General features: G+C 37.2%; 1 protein-coding gene across 1 annotated transcript in view; it reads left to right on the top strand.

Annotated features, from left to right (window-relative positions):
- The window catches only part of TACR3 (tachykinin receptor 3), a gene marked incomplete at both ends in the record, with an annotated part of 29671 nt that overhangs the window by 5504 nt on the left and 976 nt on the right, over positions 1-23191 (top strand). Inside the window, 3 exons of the mRNA XM_080343787.1 lie at positions 9992-10180; positions 11611-11761; positions 20677-20873. Coding sequence (XP_080199913.1) covers positions 9992-10180; positions 11611-11761; positions 20677-20873 — 537 coding nt within the window. The remainder of the gene's footprint in view (positions 1-9991; positions 10181-11610; positions 11762-20676; positions 20874-23191) is intronic.

The raw sequence follows: 23191 nt of genomic DNA, 5'->3' as shown, positions 1-23191 counted from the left end.
CACAGCCCTTCTAATTTCTTTTGGCATGCCACCGTTGTTATTGTGAATTACCTGAGTGTATAATCCTGAATTTTATTTTTTCAGAGTCACGCTTGGAATTTCAAACCATAAAATTCCGTATGATTCATGAATACACTTGTCCTTCATGACTTGATTTTAAACTGTATTTAACATTTAGTTTTATTCCTCCTCTTGCACAATCTCCTTTTTTATGAACCTTAGTATTAGTGTTACATTCCTCCTACCTAGTTCCTAGTATGCCTATTACACTAATACCTTAATACAAAATTTGTCATTCTAGTTTCCCACCTGATTTCTTAGGCTTCTAATTTGTCTACAGAAGCACATACTATACTATACTATACATATACTATTTTTCTTCAACATTGTTCAGTTACTGATGGGTGTTATTAATCCCTCTACACACTCATTAGACTCCAGCATAAGTAATATGATACAGGCTTATAAGAGAAGACAGTTACAAGGCATAAACACGATTCAATTTATCAAATGAAACCTAAATTCATCATGTGTACACACTTGCATCCTCAAAATAGCACTTAGGCTCTTCACTCTCTTCAAGTGCACGCTGTAAGAGCAATTATTATTGTCACAAAGTAGTACCACAAGGCCTATGAATGAATCTGTTACTGAAATTCTGAAGTAGGCAGGTGGCACATGGACTAATGTATTATCTTTCCAGTAGAATACATTTTGGTATCTGTCTTTGCGTGAGTTCGTATTCCTGGGACAAATTGGTCAAGGACTTATGTAACATAAACATTTTAAACTGATACTCCTGCAAACTATACACAACCATCTTTGATGTTTACCTCAATTGGAGATGATTATTATCTCAATTGGAAGTTAAGTATCTGTTACATGTCCTCTGTGTTCAGAAATACTGAAGTGCAGGGAAATGGGTATGTGAAAAAGTGATCTCAAATATGTCTAACACATTATGATAAGGAGCGCACAGGGCATGACCGTATTTTGTGTTCATATTGTAGTGGTGTCAGCAAAAGATGCACACCAAGATGTATACTGGTACTTATATTCTTGTATGTGTGCTTGGAACTAACTGTTTTGTGCTTGGTTCATGGTTGAATAGAGGAGGTTGAAGCGATGGCGAGCAGGAAACCTGCATCCCCAGCCAGCTGCCCCCTGCACAGAGCTCACCCAGACACACCTGCAGCCTTTGGTCTTTCTCTCACTCCCCTTCCCTCAAACTCTCTTACCTCCAAGTAAATGGTTTCCATGCAAAAGAATAGACAACTTGCACTGATGACTGGACACCTCTGGTGTCACATAACTACACAAAACACCACCTGCCCTACCAAACTAAAGTTCAATACAGCTTTTTTCCATATTTATGGATGACTTCATAACCGTGGCTTCACGAATCAGCCTTGGTCACTGCATATAATGACAGGAAAAATGCAAGATATGCCTTTAAAATCATCATTATTATTAATATTCTTACTTTGCCATAGTTGTCATCTTCCATAGCTGTCAAACTATAGCATTCAAATAGAAAATCCCTTCCTCATTTCTCTGTGTTCCCCAATTGATATCTTAAGGTGAAGCACATCAGATTTCCGGATTCCAGTATCTAGGCTGCCCTCTAAAAAATATCACTCCTCTGAATTGGAGAGAAAATTTGAACAGGAGAGTATTAAGAGTTCAAAAATCAAGAGGTGAAACATAAAGGACTCTTAATGACTTGGGGGCCTAAAATGGTTTTTTGGATTTGACAATTCTCTTCCTTTCTTTCTGAGAAAATAGGTGAAATAGTTTCTGCAGAATATCCTGATGCAATGGCTATGAGATTCAGACTGCCAGAGACATAGGAAAAATAATCCATTTCTTGCTATGCTACCAACTCATAATGATCAGGCAAAAAGAATCTTTTTGGGTTTTGGTCAAAATTCACGTCAGGGTTATGTTACTGATAACATACTAAGTCAGTTTGGGAATAAATATAGGCATAACAGCTATTTTTCCCTCTTTATTTTGCATTAAGTAAATATTCTATTTAACAAGCTGATTTCAAAAGATGCAGTGAAAAAAAAAACGAGGTTGATAGGCAAATATCTTGAGGAGTATAAGCAACATTTACCACAGTGACTAGCCCTAAGTGTCCTTGTTCCAGACAGGAAGAAACATCTGACTAGTTCGAACCATCCATTCAAATGAGAAGTTCCATTTATACAGTCTTAGCCTTAAACACCTTTTCTCAGTGCCCTTAATTATAGCTTAATGAAAACTATTGAAAGATGTATCTGTGGTTTACTATTTAATGTTGCCTGCAGTACTTTTCAAAGGTAGTCAAGGGTTGGGTTTTTTTTGTTTTTCAGGGTTTTTTTTTTCCCCCTCTTGAATATTATTGCCTATATGCATATATTTCTGACTGGTTTACCAGCCAGGGGAGAAATTTGTGTCATTGACATATTTGGGTTTACGTAAAATAAAATCATTTCAAAATGACTGGAGAAACAAGAAGGAAGCCATGCAGATGGCAGGGTCAGAAATGTAGCCAATAACAGAGTGGGTTGTAGTCTGTGCAGACAGAGCTGGTTTTGCATTAATATTGGTCCCTGATAGCCCAGGTAGCTCGTATTTAAAGAACAGGAGAAATAGAAGACCTTTCCTATAAATTTGCATAGGTATAGAATACATTGTGTAAAATTAATTATATACTTATAAAATTCTAGCCCATTGCCAGTTGCCAAAATGCTCCTCAAGCAGACAAGCATTGCACTGTTGATGAGAACTCATCTATACCGAAGAATTTCTGTATTCCTGTTTTAAGGTTTCTGTTAAGAGGTATACAAAAGCAAGGCGTTAGACACTAGTCCTGATTTCAGCAAAACTGCCATGTCACCTCCTGCTCAAAGCACGACAGCCGTTCACCAAGGGCAGCACATGCGCCTCTGGGAGAATCAAGGCCAAGTTTTCCCTCTGGGATATTGCCCACTCATCTCTTAAATGTAGAATATATTTGTTTAGCTATCATGCTACCATACACTCTTCCTTTATGCTATTAGTTTTAAGGTGATGTCTATGTAACAATGACATTGCTCACTGTAGATCCTTCTGGCCACCAAAACCAGCCTTATTCAAGAGTCGGAGACAGAAATGCTCACAGCCACTCTTCCTGCAGAGAAAGTCAGTCTAAATAAATGAATAGACACCACTAGAATGCAAAAGTTAAATACGTGGTTTGCATAATGCAAAAAAAGCCTGTAAAATACCACAGTACATTCCATTCCCGTTAGTCTACTGTCTCCACCTTACAGAAACCTTTTGTAGGATTTTCCACAATGATGTTTTAAATAAGAGCAAGGACTCAATCATCATCATAGGAATAATCATTTCCCTACCTAAGTTTCTTAATTATCAGTTAATTCCAAATATAATGGTAGGAGATAAAGTTTCAAAACCAGCTTCTGTTTTACGAGCATAACAGCACATGTGCATTGACGAAGGGAGTGCGCTCTGGCTGCCACTGACGAGCCACTTACATGCGAGTGTTATGATTTTCTCTCAATCTCTTCCTTTGTCAAGTCCCAATCTCCTGTCACAATTTGGGGTCGAATTGATTACTTTTTTCCCCATTTGAGTTTATAAACATGATGTAAACAGGCGAAACAAATCACTTAGGATGATTAAAGGGTTCCAACTGTGTCTGCAGATGGGCATTTGTAGGGTCCAATTTTAAACATTTTGTTTTAAAAACATCTTATGTATTTTTGCTACAATTTTCTAAATAATGTGTTAAAGAGGGAAGATTTTCCTTCATGTATTAGTCAGTGTATGGCGTTTTACAAAAAGATAAACTAGGATTTTTTTTCATCTTTTCTACTGTCAGGACCATAATACACAAACTTCAGAAGTGCTTACAGTACTTACCAGCTATTTGTCTCTTATGTTTTGCAAACTAACAAAGAGAGCTACATGATTATGCTGTCATTATAACTACTGTCTTAAAGAGTTTATCAGTGTTAGTCAAATGAAGACTGTCTCTATCCTCATTTCAGAGAAAACAGATTTTCTTGATTTGATGAACCCAAGAAACAAATACCAAACAGTAAATTGTAGACTCCAGCCAACCTGAGCAGTTCTGAAGGAAACTGTATCTATTCTGACCCCAGCAGATAAGAAAACAGTCTGGAAGAAAAAGAGCGTTGGAGCAAGCACACCGTGAGGCACCAGCCATTATATCTTGCAGCCTGACTGATTTTGGATTAAGTTAGATGGAAAGACTCTTGCTGACTTGTGTAGTCATTAATGAGGGACAAAGATGAACACAAGCCAAAGCTGGAAGAAAAGCAATGACAGTGAAATATAGCATGATCACCACAGACTAAGTCATGTGTCTAGTGATGAAATTAAAGTGCTACCTAAAACTGCTTTCAGGCAATACATAGAACCTGGTGCAGATGTTCAGTAATCCACATTCTTGCAAGAAGTGTTGGCTTGAGTCTCTACCTGCACATATTTACATCCCTAAGCTTCTAAATGTGCATATTCCGTCTTATAATTATCTTTCAGGTGGTAGTGTTTATGTTGGGTGGGGTAATAATGGTTTTTGCTTGTTGTAATAAGTGAGCACAGTGAGATAATTATTTTCAGTTGATATGTACTTCAGATTCACCAAGACTGCTTTATTGTGCAGAACAAGCTATCTGTGGCATTATCAGCAGCTCCCGCTGGAGTCAAAAAGCATTAGAAGTCCAATCCTGAAATCAGACTATCTCAGGGAGAGTTCAGTGCCCTTTGCTTGGCAGGAGGTCCCATTGCTCCAGCCTGGTGAGTGACTGAACAGTAGATGGGCATAGCAACCCACTGAGTAACGTGTTTGTGGCTACGAAGTGCTTTTCAGTGGTGCAACAGATCTTCAGTTGCTTGTAGCCATTATAAATCCTCCTTCAGATCAAACGCCTACCATCTTTTGGTGTCCTTAGAGAAAGAGGTGTGAGGAGGTCGAAGGTATGTGTAGAAATTCCACAGAACATGATGAACCTATGAGGGGCCTCAGCGCTCACTGCTTTCAGAAGGACTGCACAAGTTTAGGCCACTTGAAAGAACAGTGGAGAAGCAGAACAGTCATTAAGATACATGACACTGGGGCATCAGAGAAGTCCATCTCTTCCCCTTGCATGCAGCTGATATTTGGGTGACCACAACAACTCTTTGGGAGTTCTCTCCCATACACCTGCCAAGGCAAAAATGCTTGCCACCACAGAACACTACCATCAAAACATGCTTTTCTACCAGTTTTACTTACCTGGGAATCTCTGGTCCACTTGGGCTGATTTTTCTCATATGTATTTTGACTTTACATCACTCCAGTCTCCTTTCTTATTCTCTTCTCTCTCAACCCAATTTCTATCTGCTATTACTCTAAAATGCTCCTTTCTTCGCTTCTCCTCCTATTAGTTACTCATTTTCTCGTTCCGCTTCTATTCCTATTTTTGCATTCAGCAAACTGTTCCCCTGTGTCAGTTCCTTTGTTTTTGCTCCAGATCCTGTATCTCATCATTATTCCTTTCATTCCTGATCTACTCACACAATCCTCTTTTTTCTACACCATGTTCAGCACCATTCAGTGTGCAACTCGGCTTGTCTGCTGCCATCACTCGTAACTTGCACTTTGCCATACAAAATACATCTAAGGATACCAAACAGAGCCTTAATTACAGAGCTACATCATGAAAGATTACAGACAGTTGTCAGCTGTGGGTAATGGGGTCAATATCCTGCATCATATATCCACATTATCCTATACTTAGCCTCCTCACCTCATCGATTTTCTGAGTGAGACCTAAGCATGGAACCTCTAGCCTGTGCTAGTAGAAGCTTTCATTCTCTGGCCAAAATGGACAGGGATCAAAGGCAAGTGCCAATGGAAAAATTAGCTACTGCTCCTTCAGGTTGAGGCTAAAGAGACAGAGAAATAACTTACCACCCTTAGGTACCAGCAGTGACTAGATAACATTTCCAGCAAACAAAATTATAGTCAGGAGTGGCTAAGTCTCCTTTGCAAATGCCAGCTAACAGTGCAGGAAGGACTCAGTTCTCTTCTTGACTTCTTTTGGCGACAGAGATTAACATCCAGAGACAGCTCAACTATGGAGGTGGTTTTTAACCTGCAACTGAAAGTCATTCCACCTTTTCCACTATCCTTAATTACGGCAGTGACGACTTCTCTAGGAAAATGCTACCAAATTTATATGATAAATTTGAGTGAACGTAACAACTGCAGCTATAAAGCAATATATCACTCTGCTAATTAAGCAATTTCATTTCTAAGAAAAGCCACTTAGGGAACAAGTCAGATATTTCATTGTAATTGTTAGTGTACTAGCAAATAAGAATAAATTAGCTTTGTTATCAAAGGCTCAGTAGTAGAGAGCTGTTAATACTCTCTGGTCACCCAAGTCCTTTCTGCACAAAAGCATTATCGAGGGAATAGTCAAGGGTCCTCCACCTTCTCCCCATCTTGTTTATTAGAATGACTGCCTGCTATGTTTTTGTAATCTATCTTGTGCAAAAGCTAGGCTGTTGGTTTATCGCTCCGATTTCAACAATAGCCTGCTTTTCATCTGATCTTTGTCCTTTGACTTACCTCACTCAGCCAATAGTTAAAACTTCCATCAGTACAGCTGTATGAGTCATTTCACACAAACAATCCACGTCTTCAAAGGGCAGTCACCAGACAGGGACATTTAACAACAGAATTTTATCTTAGCCAAAGAGAATTATTGCTAGTACCTATTGGGAATAATACAACTGGGCATAAGAATAAGGTGAATGTAATAGAAATCTGACAATAACATATAAAATAATATAAATGTGCAACGTAAAGAAAACTAGCAATTGAAAGGAATGATTCCAAGCTAGGAGATGCCTTACGAGTCCCACAAGCATATAAAAATGATAATTTGTTTATGGGTTGTCACCTACTAAGGTAAAGTTAATCAAGCATTTTGGACAGCATCTGGCAGCCCACACTAAAGCTAGCTCAATTTGAAAGACTGGACTCATGACTACAAATCTATCTTCATTATCAAGCTGTATTTACTCTTTGGAGAACATGGGGGTAGAGGGCAACAATGCAGCTGATGTATATTTTCATGAGATCTGCTGCTCTCTCAGGACAAGACATCCAGCACTCAAATAATGCTATTTCATAGTCAGCGTACAATAGCAAAAACATCAATTTAGCTGAACACCATCCCGCCCCAAAAACAAAACAAAAGAGGCAGGTAAAGGAGAGGGGAACTCATTACCTTGTGGGAAAAATATATAAGTGCAGTAAAAACAATGCAAAAGGTATAGGCTTGCAATTCTAGATAGGGAAATTGATGATTCAGAAGTGAAGTTGGTTTACATCACTCTCTGTTTCTGAGAACATTTAGACATTTTAAGGTCTGAGCACAGTTATCATGTCTACTAGATGCTGAGTACAACTATGGTGGCAGATGCTGGATTTATCACATATTTGATGGTTAGCTATAAACAGCGTTATTTTTGCTAAAACACATATCTATTCCATAATTGCTCATCTCTCAATTACAACATTTTCAAAAAGTAGAAATATCGTGAATGAAATTTGTTTCCCATAGCAGGTAAACACAGATGCAGAAGATTATTTGCACAAATTCTTATCAGGAGCATTATCTTATGAATACTTTTATTTTTGTCTTGCAGCTAGTGTCTGTACCTAAAAATCTTGGGCAAGTCTGCCTAGAACCAAGGTGTGTACTGTAACAATTAGGATTTTGCACCTTCTTTCATTTTAAATGAGTGCTGCTATTCTAAATGTAGCAGAATAGAAGTTATTCATGAAAAAAAGGATTGATTCAAATCAATGGCAGCTTATCCACTGATTTTAATGGATCTCAATTCAAATCTCACCTGGATTTGAAAGAACAGACCCAAGCGGTCAACTAACAGTATAAGAAGCGTTCTCATGGTTTGACTTTCCAACTGTGTTTAAAAGCTGAATCAAGTAGGGACAAGGGGCAGTTACCAGACTGAAGACCTACAATGGAAACAAATTGGACTTTTAGGAAATCACTGATATCCTCCATTAATCTTGTGAAAGGTGATCAGATTATTGGACACACGTACTGTGAAAAACGGTGAAAGTGTATGGGCCACAATTATTCTTTAGCGATGAGTTTGCTCCTTGCAGAATTAGTACTAATCCCTGTGAGAGATGACAAACTGTTGAAACTGATCCAGACATACTCCTAGAAGTTTGGAAAACTCTAATTAGTAAAACATTCAAGCTGGTTTTCATATTCATCCCAGTTTTCTATCTGCTTCAGGTTTTTTTCATAATATGAAATTGAAAATCTTAAAACAAACAAAACAACAAAAAATATGTTTTTAATTTTGTTCGTTTCCTTTTGACTTGCCCAGGTTATTCCTGAGGACGTTCTAAAACATGACTATTCTAATTCTGATTTCAGAAAAGCCATGGTTTGGGAAATGCAATGTAGAACGTCAGTGCTACCAATGGCTCCAGAAGGGCAGATGTTTGGTTTCCTGAATAAGCACAGATACATTGAATACTCACATAGAAATTTCTTGATTTAAATTGCTGATCCACTAGCTTCTACATTAACTCACAAACAGCACTGTGTTTCAATCACAAATAAAAGGATTTTTTAATGTACGTTGGGAACTCTCTGGATCTGAAGGAAAATATTAATTGTAAAACCATTTCCTTGTGTTGTTTTGGAAAATGTTAGGATGCCAGACTAACACACAGTTATGTATTCAGTATGCTACACTGGTAACACAATATGGACATACATATAGTCCATATCTCCCTGGTTTTATGGAAGTACAAAAATTTCTTTAAATGTGATTCTGGCTGATACTTATCAGCATTCCCTCTAACAGCAGAAGACATTTCGAATAATGTTCCTATTTAATTAATGTGATTAGTGGTTTTGCAAGTCATTATTTGGTCATTGTTAAATGAAATAAAGTAGTGTGATCAGGGAAGTTGGTGGAAAATACGTTAATTCAAGGTTTAGCCCAGAAATAAAAGCAGCAGCTGTGCTAATTAAAATGTGAAAAACGCATGAAGTGTGCAATATGGAGTCTATAAAATACAACATTTCTGTCTACCTTTTTTCTTGCATCTGTAACAGAGATCAAAAGACAGACAACAATACTTGATTTTCTTTTACTCTCTGTCTTAATGCCTTCCTGATGTTAATTTTTCCTAAAATTTCTAATTGTAAGTACTTAAGCTTTTTAAAGTTTTCTAAAGTTATCAGCATACATAGATTGCCAACACAATTACAGGGGCAGCAAGAAGAACTCTGTCCTACCTGAGAACACAGGAACTGAGAAAGCAAATGAGATGTTTTTGTGCTTTATGCATCTATTTCTCTTGGTGCTTTTATCGCCTCTAAATTGCCTGAGGAAAAGCTCATATGGCTCCTCTCCCAATCTCTGTATGAACCAGTGGCAGGTCTGGGGTTTTTTGGCAGACGATCCAACATCAGTCTGTGTCTACTGAAATAAAGGCGTGAGGATTTATCAGGTTCCTGTAGCTTTTGGACAGATGACTAATAATCCTGACAGCTTGGCTGTTAATTTTTTAATTAGAGATAAACCTGGTATTATGTAGCGGAGAAACAGGGGATCCAGCTGTATTGTTGCTTTTCAATCAGGTTGTGCAGTAAGAGGATTAACTAATTCTTTGAGAAATAGTTGGTCTACTGGCATACATCTGGTTAACTGCATGTCTCCCAGCTTTAAAATAATATTTAATGAACGTTCTTTTTCTTCCAGCACTGCTTGCATGGGGGCTGAACCGCCCAAAGAGCACAATGCCATCAGAACTCCACGAAAACAAATAATTCTGCTTTTATCCTTCTCCCAGTCCTAAAATTCAGCTGATTCTAGATACGCCTTAATCTCCGCAGGTTTCTTATGCACAGGTTTTTGGTTTCTTTTACAGGTACATGGCCATTATTGATCCCTTGAAACCAAGGCTCTCCGCAACTGCTACCAAGGTGGTCATTGGGAGCATATGGATTTTGGCTTTCCTGCTGGCCTTTCCGCAGTGCCTATACTCCATAACCAAGGTGATGCCCGGGAGAACTCTTTGCTATGTAGCATGGCCGGGTGGTCCAAAACAGCACTTTACGTAAGATTTTTGTTCTTTTAAACTTGTACATGGTGGTGTCTGCTCTTGCAATGGACTTGGCAAAAGCTGTAGAGTATCATGCAGATATTCTACGTGCAGTATAACTAATAGCATTTATCCTTGAGAAATGTTGAGCAAATTTTCTAAGCTAGGAAGACAGATCATTTTAAGTGATAAGTGAACACATTTATTCTTTTCCACTTCTGAGTGTTCTCCATGCCTTGCTGCATGTTTACAATCATTTCACTTTAGATGGCTACTACTACACACACAGAGATGGTCTGAAATGGAGACAGAACATGTAATTCAAAGCTAGCTTCCTTTTCACCCTAACCAGGAAAACAAGTATTTCCAGCCTCATTTGTCCTAATGAGATTTTTTTGTCTGGATTTCTTAATGAGAGTACTGGATTTTCCCACTTTATACTGTTACGCTATCACAATTACTCATCTCAGATATCAGATAAAATAAGGAAATCATAAAACCTATAACTGGTTCCAGTTTCTGAAAGTGTAGAATAACAGTAAACTAAATTTGATATATACTATTTGTCCCTCTGGCAGAATTAGGAATAAGTGGTTACCTAGCCATAGAAACATTATCTGCCCTTTCATGTCTTCATCGGCATTTAAGATGAACTTCGTGTTCAAGGCTGAAAGCCTGTGTAACCATCCAGCATGAAATTTAACCTTTTGCTCTCTTTCAGGCAGGTGAAAGAGGCCCTGATTATGTATAATTTTATCACTTCAGGAGCCATTCACAGATATGTCTCTTTAGGGCACTAAGTTAACTCAGGACAGCTGGGGATTCTTCACTGATCATTCACTGGGATTTGATCTCAAGACGGTATTTATCCAGGAACTAACAGGAGACAAAATACGTTATGTTTTTTCTCTCCAGTGCTTGTGTCAGCAGCAATGACTATGTTGCATACAGACAACAGATTTAAGTTGCCTATGTGGAACAGATCTGCCATATGAAGTGCATCGGGTAACACAGGACACTTATTAGGGCCTTTGTATAATATATCATTTAAATACTTATTTTCCTGTTTCATTTATGGTCCAGGCTAGACCTTAAAACACCTAGCTCACCCTTAGGACACTTGGCTGTGCAACAATTAAATCAATTCAGGTAGCTATGGACAAACATACCTTATTCTCCAGTCATTATAGAGAGTCATTCTTAATTTATGCTGCTGCAAGTTCAGAACCAGAACTAGAAACCCCATATAGCACATGCATTAAAACATAAACAAATTTGCAGTGCAATTGAAAACTTTCAAAAAGACAGTAAAAACACCCCAAGGACTAGCCAGTCAATATAAAACATGCTTTGTGTTACAGTAGCACTCTTCGCTTCCAGCCACCCGTCCTGTTGGTATAGCTCCCTCTAGAAGCACTGCTCAGCTCAATGCTTTTTCATTGCAGGTATCATGTCATTGTGATTGTGCTGGTCTACTGCTTCCCACTGCTTGTCATGGGCATCACTTATTCCATAGTGGGAATTACCCTCTGGGGAGGAGAAATACCAGGCGACACATCCAACAAATATCACGAGCAGCTCAAAGCTAAGAGAAAGGTACTGTCCCATTAAATCTCATTAAGTGAATACTGATAAAAACATCTGCAGTTGTGTTGCAAAGTATTACAGTATATTCCTTCAGAAACACCAGGTCATGATAAATAACAGTAATGAGAGGTCTACTTCACTAAAAAATATGATTAAGTTTGACAAGTTGTCTCCTGCATTCGCCAGCTGTTCTTTTTGTAACTTTACTTTTTGTCATTAAATAGAACGTTTGAATTTTTACTTCTTAGTCCACATGTAGCGGCACATAATGTGTCCGATATGTAGAACTAAGCCCAAATGTTTAGCCTTTACAGAGCTAAAATATTGAGTTTTGAACAACGGGCTAGCTCCTCTTAGGCCAAATTCTCATCCTACAGAAAAAACAGTTCATCTTGCTGTAATTTTCAGTAGATTAAGGCCCATATATCTTTGAGATTGCTGATTGGCCTATTCATATTGAATAATTTAGGTTTTAAATCAATAACTTTTGGTGAGAAATATATTTTCCCAGTTATTTTCTTTCAATCTTTTCCACTGTAAGTACTACCTAATCTAACAAGACTGTGGGTTGCTTATGAACTATTTGACTATTTCCAGGTCAATTTTCATAATGTTGCAGTGCCATGAAGGTTTCTTTCTTATAAGATTCTTTTTCTTAACCTAACTTTTCTTCTTTGATAAGGCAGCCCTTCTGCTTTTTATTTCTGACACTTCTTTCATACCAAAATGCATTTAATCTTCCGGATTTGAAAAAAATGGTACCCAAACATGGACTTCTAATTCACAATGATGAGTTGCTCACAATTAGTTGCTCAGTTTGCTTCCTGGTACTGTATGTTTGAATAGTGCTATATCGTACCTCACCATAGCAATAGCAGAGTGCAGCATATTCAGTTCTGAGACAACAGAAGACCCTCTGCAAATAGAACACTGATGTTTCCACTTCTTCCACCACTGGGAATATGAAAGTGTTTTTTTCCCCACAGACTACACAGGAAAAAGTTGCTATGGCAGAGGATATATGAAAGAAAATATTAGGATCATTTTCTCATTCATACTTCTTCGGACTCATAAGAAACAAGTGCAAAACTTTCTATGGCAAGTTTCAGTTGTCAGAATGGTAGATGTGCCTGGACAGCTTTACGATATGACGTGCAATGCCTCCTATGAAGCCAAGGGTGTTCTTTGTTTTTGCTTGTACATAGTTTAAGAGGACAAAATGTTAGCCTCTCTTAAGGAAGCAAAATGCAGTTTGACTAATATTATCAATACTATTGCCTGGTAACAGTTCAAAAAGTATTTGGAATGTGAATGGAGAGAAAATGCTGAAAAATCATCATGGCAAACTAACCAGTATGTTTTGCCTGTTTGTCCCAGGGTGAAATTATTTGACTTATTTCAAATGCTGAAAGTATTTCAAAACATCAGCATTTCACTCTTTATTACCATTACAGTCTTTGCCATGCCTGTTGGGACTTACCCAGAAGGGCATTTTCAAAGTTACGAAATTACCTTTCCTACAAAGCACAAGCAGAAGATGATTTCACTGGTCAGTTAACTGAGCTATTACCAATACTTCACTTTCAGCCAGTGAAAAGGAGGAAGCAAATACCCAGTGGAGGGTGCCTGGGGTCTGATCGTAAAGGCAAACTGAGAAATCACTTTCTGTAACAGATACACTTTGCGAAAGCAAGTGTGGCCAGAAAACTATTAACAGAAATCTTGAAGAACCAGGAGATCCCAGAATTTCAGCACCTGTTAGCATAATGACTACGTAAAATAAATACCTTAGGTCATAAAAATTGAAGGTCTCTGAAGACAAAATCTGGCTCTGACTGCACACTATGAAGGGTCTAATTAAAACCTCTGAATACATTAAAAACAGCATCTCTTTTGAGCTCTGAATATATGCAAGAGACAAGGCATATCATCCTTAATTAAAGTATTTTAAATGTGAGAGAACTGGAATGCATGCCTTCAACAACTGCAATAAGGGGATTAAATTATGCGCAGATATATTGTAACTGCATCGGTGACTTTATTGGCAGAGCTCCATGACAGCTCTTCAGTTCCACTGCTGTGCTCTCCAGCAGGATTTATGAAATAACTGGTATTTGGATAGATGAATAATAATTGGTCATTCATGGAGATGAACTGATAGACCAGAATATAAATAAAGCTATCACTCAGCTTGCCTCTGATAACAGAGACATTGCTTTTCCTTTATTCAAACAAAGAAATCAAGCTGGTTTTCTTGATATTTGGCATGCAGATACCTAGACATATAGAAAGTCTGTACTGGCTGCACTTATATTGAAGGAGAACTACAAACCAGCAGACTGCATGTTTCATATTATGCAATAATACAGTGCAAAGTATGTTTGATTAAGATAGTTTGAAATGGTATTTAATGTTAAGAAGGTAGAGCGTGGTTCACGTAAGACATCTAAAAGAAACACTGTTCACCAAGAGAAGATTTGAAGCTTGAGAAAGTTGTTAGTAATTCAACAGTCTCATCACTTCACACGCGTGACTGTGCAATGCACCTTGATTCCTTCTGAAAGAAACATCAAACAAAGAAATCAAAGAATTTCACGGTACGCAATAGAGGCTGGGCAACACAAAGTCATACTTAGTATCTTTACACTATGGAGTAGTTTATTAAGGGATAGATTTTGTTAATTTTTTTTTTTTTTTTAAGAAAAAAAAAGGCAACAGAGTAAAAGCCCAAAGCATTACGGTGTAGCATCAAAACCTGTGGAATACTGAATTCACTATGTGCACCCACAAAGGTTGACACAGATTTGGAAAAACAAGACCACGCTCCTAACAAGCTTATTCACAAAAAAAATACATTATGAGAATATTACATTGTGAACTAACATATCACTTAGGAATTCTGAAGTCAAAGATTTTTTCTTATTAACAAGCAATCACTAAGACTAGATAGACAAACTAGTTAGAAACTGGCCCATTCGTAAAACCTCATGTGGTAGTTTGCATCCAGCCATAGGAAACAAAATATTGGGCACTCTGGGTCCATGGATTTATCTTACATGTTACTTACTACTTCCTGCCAACACCATCTTGAAACCCCACTTTTATCCCTAGACATTTGTTCAGATTTCTTCAAGGCTGGAAAATAAGTGCAGCTCCAGGGGACCACACAAAGACATTGCAAGTTTAATACCTTCCCAGTTATTTAAGCAATCCATCTTCTCCTGGCTTTTCCCAGCATGAGGAACAACATTCCAGTCTCCAATAACTTATATGTTGTACTCAATTTCCAAAATGGCATAAGGGAGTCAGTTTAATATAACAGGAAGTCAATATAACTTGATTATCATAAATTTCAACACCAGCTGAAATCAACTACTCTACACAACTTTGTACCAGACTACAGACTTCAAGGCATCTCCAAATCTCCACAGATGACACTCTATACTGATCATCACCTATATATGTTTTTTAGAAGTCAGGCAGCAGTAACTACAGAACCTTTTGGCCATTATTCAGGTTAATGGTCTAGCAAGCCTGCACGTATGTCTAAATATTCACTTCTCCATGTTCTGTATGCAAAGAGGACCAAATCCTGGAGCACACAGGCACAGGGACAAGGCATCTGTGTAATAGCTCATCCAAACTGGCCATGTAACAGCAGACTGCGAAAGAGACTTATATTGTCATCTTGTCTTTCCTACTACTTATTTATTCATGGGGCACCAGCGTTTCCACCTCATCGATTCATTTGTGCTTCATGGACAAAACTGACTGCCATGGTGATGGAGGAACATTTTATTTACATATTGACAAGGTTCCCCCTCCCAAAGGGGAACGTGCACTCATGCCCTGGGAAGGTACCCCCTTTCTCTTTGGTTGATTTTATGTTTCTCAGAGTGGTAAGTGAAACAATCTACCTATTCTATCATGGGGTAACGAGGTGCAGAAATTCAATTTGTTATAAGTAACATATACCTCCTGCTGAAAAGAGGTCCCTGTGCCAAACTGCAGAGAATCTACAATATTCCAAATGTGCTTTTTAGAAACAGGTGAAAATCACCACCTACACACAGAGGTGTATCTGTGTTATGTCTATTGATACCTTCACATAACAAATTTAATCCTTTAACTTAAGTACTTCATGCTTTAAAAGTTTCTGTACTACAACATTCTAAACCTGCTGTAAACACCTTTATGTCATTACTCATTTCCTGGTTTTACTGATTGCATCAAAAATGGGATATATGCTTTTTGCAATGTTAGTTTGATATTTTCATTCTTCCAAAAGAGCACAGAGCAGAAAAACACATTGTGAGTTCAGATATTATCTGTGAACTGTGTTAAAGTCGTGTTCACATGGACAATAACATCCATGAGTAAACTAAAACATTCTTACACTGTATGGGTTCTTAAAGTATTTGCTCCGCTTCTCATTTACATCTGCATAACACCTAGGAGTAAACGTTCTGAAACTAATGAAGTTATAAAGTGTGATATTGGTGCAAATGGAATCAGATGTCTAATTCCTGACCTTGTAGAAGCATCAATATCAAAGATGAGTTAGAAAGGCAATAAGGAGCTGCAGAGCAGATTTAAAAGGAAATTATTCCCCAGCCCAAGTCTTAGGTATTGATGGCAAATCCATATTTTGCAATGCAAATTGCTATAGCCACCTAGCATCGACTGAGTCTCACAGAAAAGTGTATTTTATTCCTAATCTTTCAAGAGCTATTCTCAATACTATATCTAAATCAGACTCATTTTTCTAGCTATTTTTCATGCAAAATAGAAACAGAAAGAACAAAACCCCTATATTTGCTGCTCTTTGAAAGTGTAGCAGAATCTGTTAGTTCCTTTTCACTTGTACTGCTTCAAATATTTCACAAGAAAAGCAAACTTGCTAACTTCAATTCCAATGAAGTTATGGCTGTTTTGTTCTTTCAAATACATTTTTTCTCATTATATACCTTTCATTAATGAAAGAACGTTTCTTACTCAGAGAGGAAGGACTTAAAGGAAGAGGCAAGATTCAAAAGCACATAATTAGCTATTTTTATAGCCATAGTTTTTCTTAGACATAGGCAGAAGTACATCAATATCAGCAGAACACATTGACTTCGATTTTCCATCATATCCCAAATCTAGCCTCAAGACTTGCCTAAAGGTTGCACAACCAAAAGACTCAGTAAAACTCTTTTTAACAAATGAACAGAAATACACCCCTTTCCTCTGGCCATGCTGCCCCCAAAACACAAAGGGAGACTGAGCAGAACACCAGGGGAAAATGACGCCACTTGGGCACCGGTTGGTGATGTTCATGCAGTCACACATTTTGGAAAGCTCCACAGTGAAATGGTAGCAGAAACAGAGCTTGACATCCAGTACAACTGAATTCAGTATATTTGTAGTTTGCTTGCTTTAGAAATGTTTCCTAACGCGTAAGAGCAAACCTTATTAATTAATACTATGCAACACAAAAAAGAGAAGAAAGCAATTGAAAAATGGTAATATCACCAAAGAAAGCCGGAATAGGCATAATAAAAAGAAACAAAGTACTAAAAAAAAAGTTAGACTCTCTTTTCTACTCTGCAGTTGTACCTGTAAAATGTCATTAGAGATTTTTTCAGTAAAACATCACAGTGTACTAGGAAAACACCATCGGGCTTTTGTGGCAAATTCATACTTGACCTGTTTCACTTATTTTCCCTGTGCCCTAATTGAGCTTAACAGTTCACTGGCATTCATCCATCAGGATTTATACCAAGTAAAATCAAGGTGCCCTGGGTTTATAGACCCTGAAGGCAGTTTGTGTTCACAGTTATTGATATCAATAAGAAATGAAACTTAACACTGGAAAGACCAAGGGGATGGACAAGAACTGCAGCCATAAACTGTAAGGGATGGCCTTGCACACCGTGCGTGCCTGTCTCTGAAAGAGGAAAGGAAAGTGAGAAATAATCTCCTTCCTTTTCAGCTCATTCTTATTCTTTTTTTCCTCCATTTCTGCAAAAACATACTCATTCTTAGCTGATGAAACAAGACATAACAGTGCTCTTCAATTCCTCTTATAACTTCTGTGGCTGACTTCAAATTCAAGAGTAACTGGCCTGCATTTCAGACAATTTTATGCCACACAGACTTGCAACATCTCACTAGTCTTCTTAAGTAACATGTCAAGGAGTGAATTGTACTACTTAAATACTCAAAAGAATGACAACTCAACCTTGACTTTTCTTAAACATCCCTTTTGGCTGGAAAAATTAGCACATATTTGTTCCAGAAATACTTTACACATTAACAAGGAAACCTCATGCCTCCCCCTAACCATGCATGTATCAATGGATTACCATTGCCTTCAGTGAAACTCAGACTGAAACAGCTTTACCTGAGAGGAAAATGATACTTCCCATTTTTATAAGAGGTAATTGTTGCTATTTATGAAAAACAGCTGCAAACCTGAATGATTAAGAACATATTATGCTTCAGTCTGCCATTTCAGTGACTTGTTTCTTCACAAATTAAATCGAACACTAATGGCCATGTAAAATCATCTTTTGCTAGTCTAGTATAACTGTTTATTCCAGAAATTTCTGCTTTCATGATGATGATGACTTGCTATTTAATCATGGGTTTCCAGACAGAAACGGCAAGAAGAAAATTTTGTGATGAGTTTGCTGTTTTTAAAGATGAGTGTTTTGTTTTTGAAATAAGAATCTAGTTGCCTGAATTTGTGATAAAATTTTTTTAGTTGAGCATTTTCTTTGGGTCATACTGTAAATAGTTATTTTGGGAATAAAACCTGAATATTACACATGGGTTTAACCAAAACTTAATTCATTTTGTGTTAATGTTTGAGTGCAGCAGTTGAGATAAAAAAGCCATTATTTGTACAGGCTGTGAAGGTTAATTTGCTTTAGGAGACCTCGAAGTAGACTCCTGAAGCACTGCTTGCTTTGCCCTTTGATAGAACACAGTCAATTTGGATGTCAGAAAAAAAAACAAACAGCTTTCTTTCAAAAGTGCTGTTAACACAATTAAGTATGCCCAACTGGCAACCTGCATTCTTACCGTGATCTCTAGCAGCTCTGAGGCATGAGCGACACAGTGTTCAACCGAAATCTCCACTGTTTCAGTTCTGTATGGATGAAATGTTCAGTATAAATATGGATTTTCCAGATAACGCTTTGAAAATCTGGAGACAAAAATCAGACTTCCAATCCTTTCATTTAGTACCTATGGTATCCCAATGATAAATAATTCTAGGAAAAATTTCATATGCACAGCTGCTACTGCAAGACTTACTAATTAAATATCAAGGCAAGTAATTAGATTCTCAAGTACTCTGAAAATTACAGAAATCCTGAATGGTGTTGAAGTAATACTTATTATTCCTGGCAGATCTGAAAACACAGCAACAAGCAAAGTGCACCTGTAGGTCAACAGACAGAGAGTATTCTGGTAAAAAGTCTTCTATCTACACAGTGTGTGCAAGGCACAGGTGTGAATGCCCAGCAGCGGAATGGTGGAAGTTATGTCCAAAAGAGTAGAAAAGACATGTTCTTTCATGATAAACTGTGATTTGATAACGTATTTCTATGGCATCATTTCAGATATATAATTTAGTCCAGAAATACCTGTCCACATACAGTCACAACCTCTTCCCTGCACCAAAAATCATCTCTCATACAGTCCCATATACATGCCTAGATATAGATATACAGATGTACACTTACTAAAGGTGAAAATGATACTATGTTCTGGTATATTGTCTTCCCTTATAATACTGATCTTCCTTCTGCACTGGTTTACAGTTAACTGATGAAAAGTGCTTTAGAAGAACCAAATACTAATAATGTTGTATGTGTGGACAGATGTCCCTGTTGTATCTTTAAGAGGTGATCAGTATATGTGTCAGTAACAGTAAATATGCTCCTAAGAAAATCTTGTACATTGTAGTCCCAGCCAGCAGGAAAGGTTATAAACTGGTGCCAGATACTAAATGAAAATTTGCTTTATGTTTCTCACAGAAAATGTAATATGAGTTAAGGTCAACACCATAGTACTTATATGTCAAATTATTTAATTATGTTAGCTGAAAAATTTATTAAATTATGAAAATATTAACCTAAGACACATAGGTACGGGAAAATTTAGCTCTTTTTTCCTGTCAAAACTACAGATAGTAGGAAATGCACCTTGTAAAGAGAAATGAAAGGAACTGTTGACCACAATCCCTGTGATTCCTCAATATTCACAGTACAAATGAACAACAGATCTCCCAGCACAGATCTATCATGTCTGCTTTCATTTCACCTGCAAAAAGAAAATCTGCTGTATAAACTTGTGACATATTGTCTTGAAAACGGTAGCTGGGCTACCATTTGGCATTGCTGAGGAGCAAAAGGCAGGAGTGAAAATTCTACGTGACTCACAACTTTTCTCTTGAGTTTCAGCACAAACCAGAGCTCCTCATCATTTGTGCTCGATGGAAACTGTGGTAGCTAACAGACGTTACGATGCCTACAGAAAACAACAAATAATGATCACCAGCCAAGGAAGTTGTTAGCCTCTGAAATTAAACAGGATACTGCACTTGCTCATTTCCTTCAACCTAGTGTTTACTCAAATCACATCTGATAGCTGGAGACCAGCACTATACTTGCAGACCATAACAGAAAAAGATCCCAGTGTCAGATAAAGGCCAAAATGAGATGTCCAAATAAAACAACCTGTAATCTTATTCCACGATGAGGCACACAGAAAAATTTCTGATCAAAAGGAAAATTATATAAAAGCATATTAATCTTTGCTTTTACAAACTTTAATAATCAAATGCAAGAAAATTAACAGATGTAGAAATGCTAGTCCAAATAAAAAAAGACTAATGTATATTATAAACCAGTATTACTACTTTCCTCTTACAGGTGGTAAAAATGATGATTGTGGTTGTGCTGACATTTGCCATCTGCTGGCTGCCCTACCACATTTACTTCATAGTTACGGGGATCTATCAACAATTAAATCGGTGGAAATACATTCAGCAAATCTATCTGGCCAGCTTTTGGCTTGCCATGAGCTCTACAATGTACAATCCCATTATCTACTGCTGTCTCAATAAGAGGTAAGAGTTATGAAACTGTTGGTATGCATGACGTCAATGAGAATATAAATTGTTTAAATGGGATAAAAGACAAAGAATTTTCACTTTAATAGTTTTCAGATGGGGGGCGGGGTGGGAGGGAAACAAACTTCCTTTAGTTTGTAGTTGAAATGAATCAAATACTTTAGTCTACTTAAAATTTCAGACCAAAAATCAGTATTCACAAACCAACACTTCCCATTTCCATATGCAAAATTTAAAATCTATAGCAATGTAATATTTTTTGGCTTGCAAAACATTAAAATAAAGAAGTAAAGACGGTCATTAGTGACTCACAGTGCAATATACATGTTCACTATTTGTAGCCACAAATTGGTTTCGCAGCACTGAAAGGATATAATATAAAATGTGATTTACTGTGTATTTGATACCTCACCATTAGATTTCTACTGAGGTCTGTAACAGGCTTACAAAACAAATATTTATATTCTCATTACTCACTAATAAATTACAGTACTGTTTGAGAGCAACGCTTTGTGCTCTGAATTTCAAAGGCACTGCACTTGTTGAGTTTGGTGAGATTTTATGGATATTTACCAATTTGAGACTACTGGACTGCAGAATGAACTCATGTGTTTCACTACAGCTTGTAGGACCAGGATCTAAACAAATATCATCCTGCCCATCCTATTTTTCAATATTCCTTCTAGAATTACTGGATAAGGGCCACCAAGAACAACAAATCAGTTCACAAAGTCAGTATGAATCAGTCCTGAATAAGTAATTATAAATATTATTTGAAATCACTTTTGAATGAGCAGCCAGCATCAAATTTAATTGCTGACAAGATTCATACCAATTTTGTTAAGTATTTAGAAAACCCAGCAAAGATCATGCAATACATGTCAAGCGAAGTCTAATGAAGTGACCAAATCCTGCTGAGTTTTTATGGGTGTAAAAGCACTGGAGTCTGCCTCTTTCATGAGGATAGCTTATGATACTTAACATTCAAATTCTTTTAAAATGTCAAGGTAATGCCTGACTTCACACAGCCCCTGCCCCTTTTGATTGTTTACAACTGTTCAAAGAAGAGAGAAAGTTTTAGTAAGCAAGAATGAAATCCTAACTCAAATGGCAAAGTTCCCATTAATTTCAACAGAAACCAGATTTCACTGGGTCTCCAGTGTCTGCAAAATCAAAGGTGAGGAAGAACCGAGCCTCATATATTCTCAATTACTACCATAAAACCCCCAAAACTTTGCCATTTTCTTCAAAAACTTTTTATGGCAGAGTTACAAAAGACATTATTCATAAAAAATTCATCTCTCTGATGTGGCTGATGTTGACGTTTATACACTGCAAAAGTAAACATCTGCATTAAAGAATAAAAATCAACAAAAATTTCATAACTTTGAGCCACACTAAAGATCACCTTTTTCAGAATTTAATGCAAGAATGAAATATTGCTGAATGTTTTCATACAATAAAGTTCCATATTGCAATCAAGAAGTTGAAACTTCTGCTTCCTTCTCATGCAGTATGAAAATGCAGAATGTTGCTGGGAGTCAGATCAATTCATGCAGTAATGTCACCTCTGTTAGATCTATATCACAGTCATAGCACTTATCCCCAGCCTCATCTTCCAGGCTAATTAGAATCTTACGTAGCCAGATAAAAAGAACATTATTTCAAGTCAAACAAAAAACATGCCCTGAATGAAAAAGAGAAGGTGAGACAAAAAATAATACAGTCTAAAGTTGTTTAGGTTTTACAGATTCCTTCACTAAATCCACTTCCAAAGTTTCCTTCAATATTTTTTCATAATGTGGCCTGCAACTAAAGAGAGAAAAGCTGAATAGCAAGCTTCCTGCTGGTATGTCAGCATGGGACAGCCTGTGGCAAACAAACTGAGAAGGAAAGAAAGTTATTCCTGCGAGATCAGTCAAATTTCACAGGAAACTTAATCTAAATTTCTATTTGTAATCGTCACTGTGGTAGCTGAACCATTGCTCCAAAAAGCCTACAGGCACAAACACCACACATGATTGTTGAAACATAAATATACAGATAATTGCTTTTCTAATATATTTAACACCCATTCTGGAAACGCACACACACAAAAAGTAACTAGAGTTTTTATAGTAAGTCTATGCCTCTGATTTGAAATAAAAGAACATTGTGTGAATACTATAAGCACTAATGCACTAAAGCCTCTAAATTCCCATTTGTCCATTGTTCACATTCAGTTTTCAACTTCCTAGCATCTACTGTAATTATTACAAATTATTTCCCAGATACATTATCCAAACATTAGTCATTACATCATTCCCATGTAAACA

The sequence above is a fragment of the Nesoenas mayeri genome (assembly GCF_963082525.1).
Source record: "Nesoenas mayeri genome assembly, chromosome: 4".
Taxonomy (NCBI): Eukaryota; Metazoa; Chordata; class Aves; order Columbiformes; family Columbidae; genus Nesoenas; species Nesoenas mayeri.
This window is presented reverse-complemented; position numbering and strand designations above follow the sequence as displayed.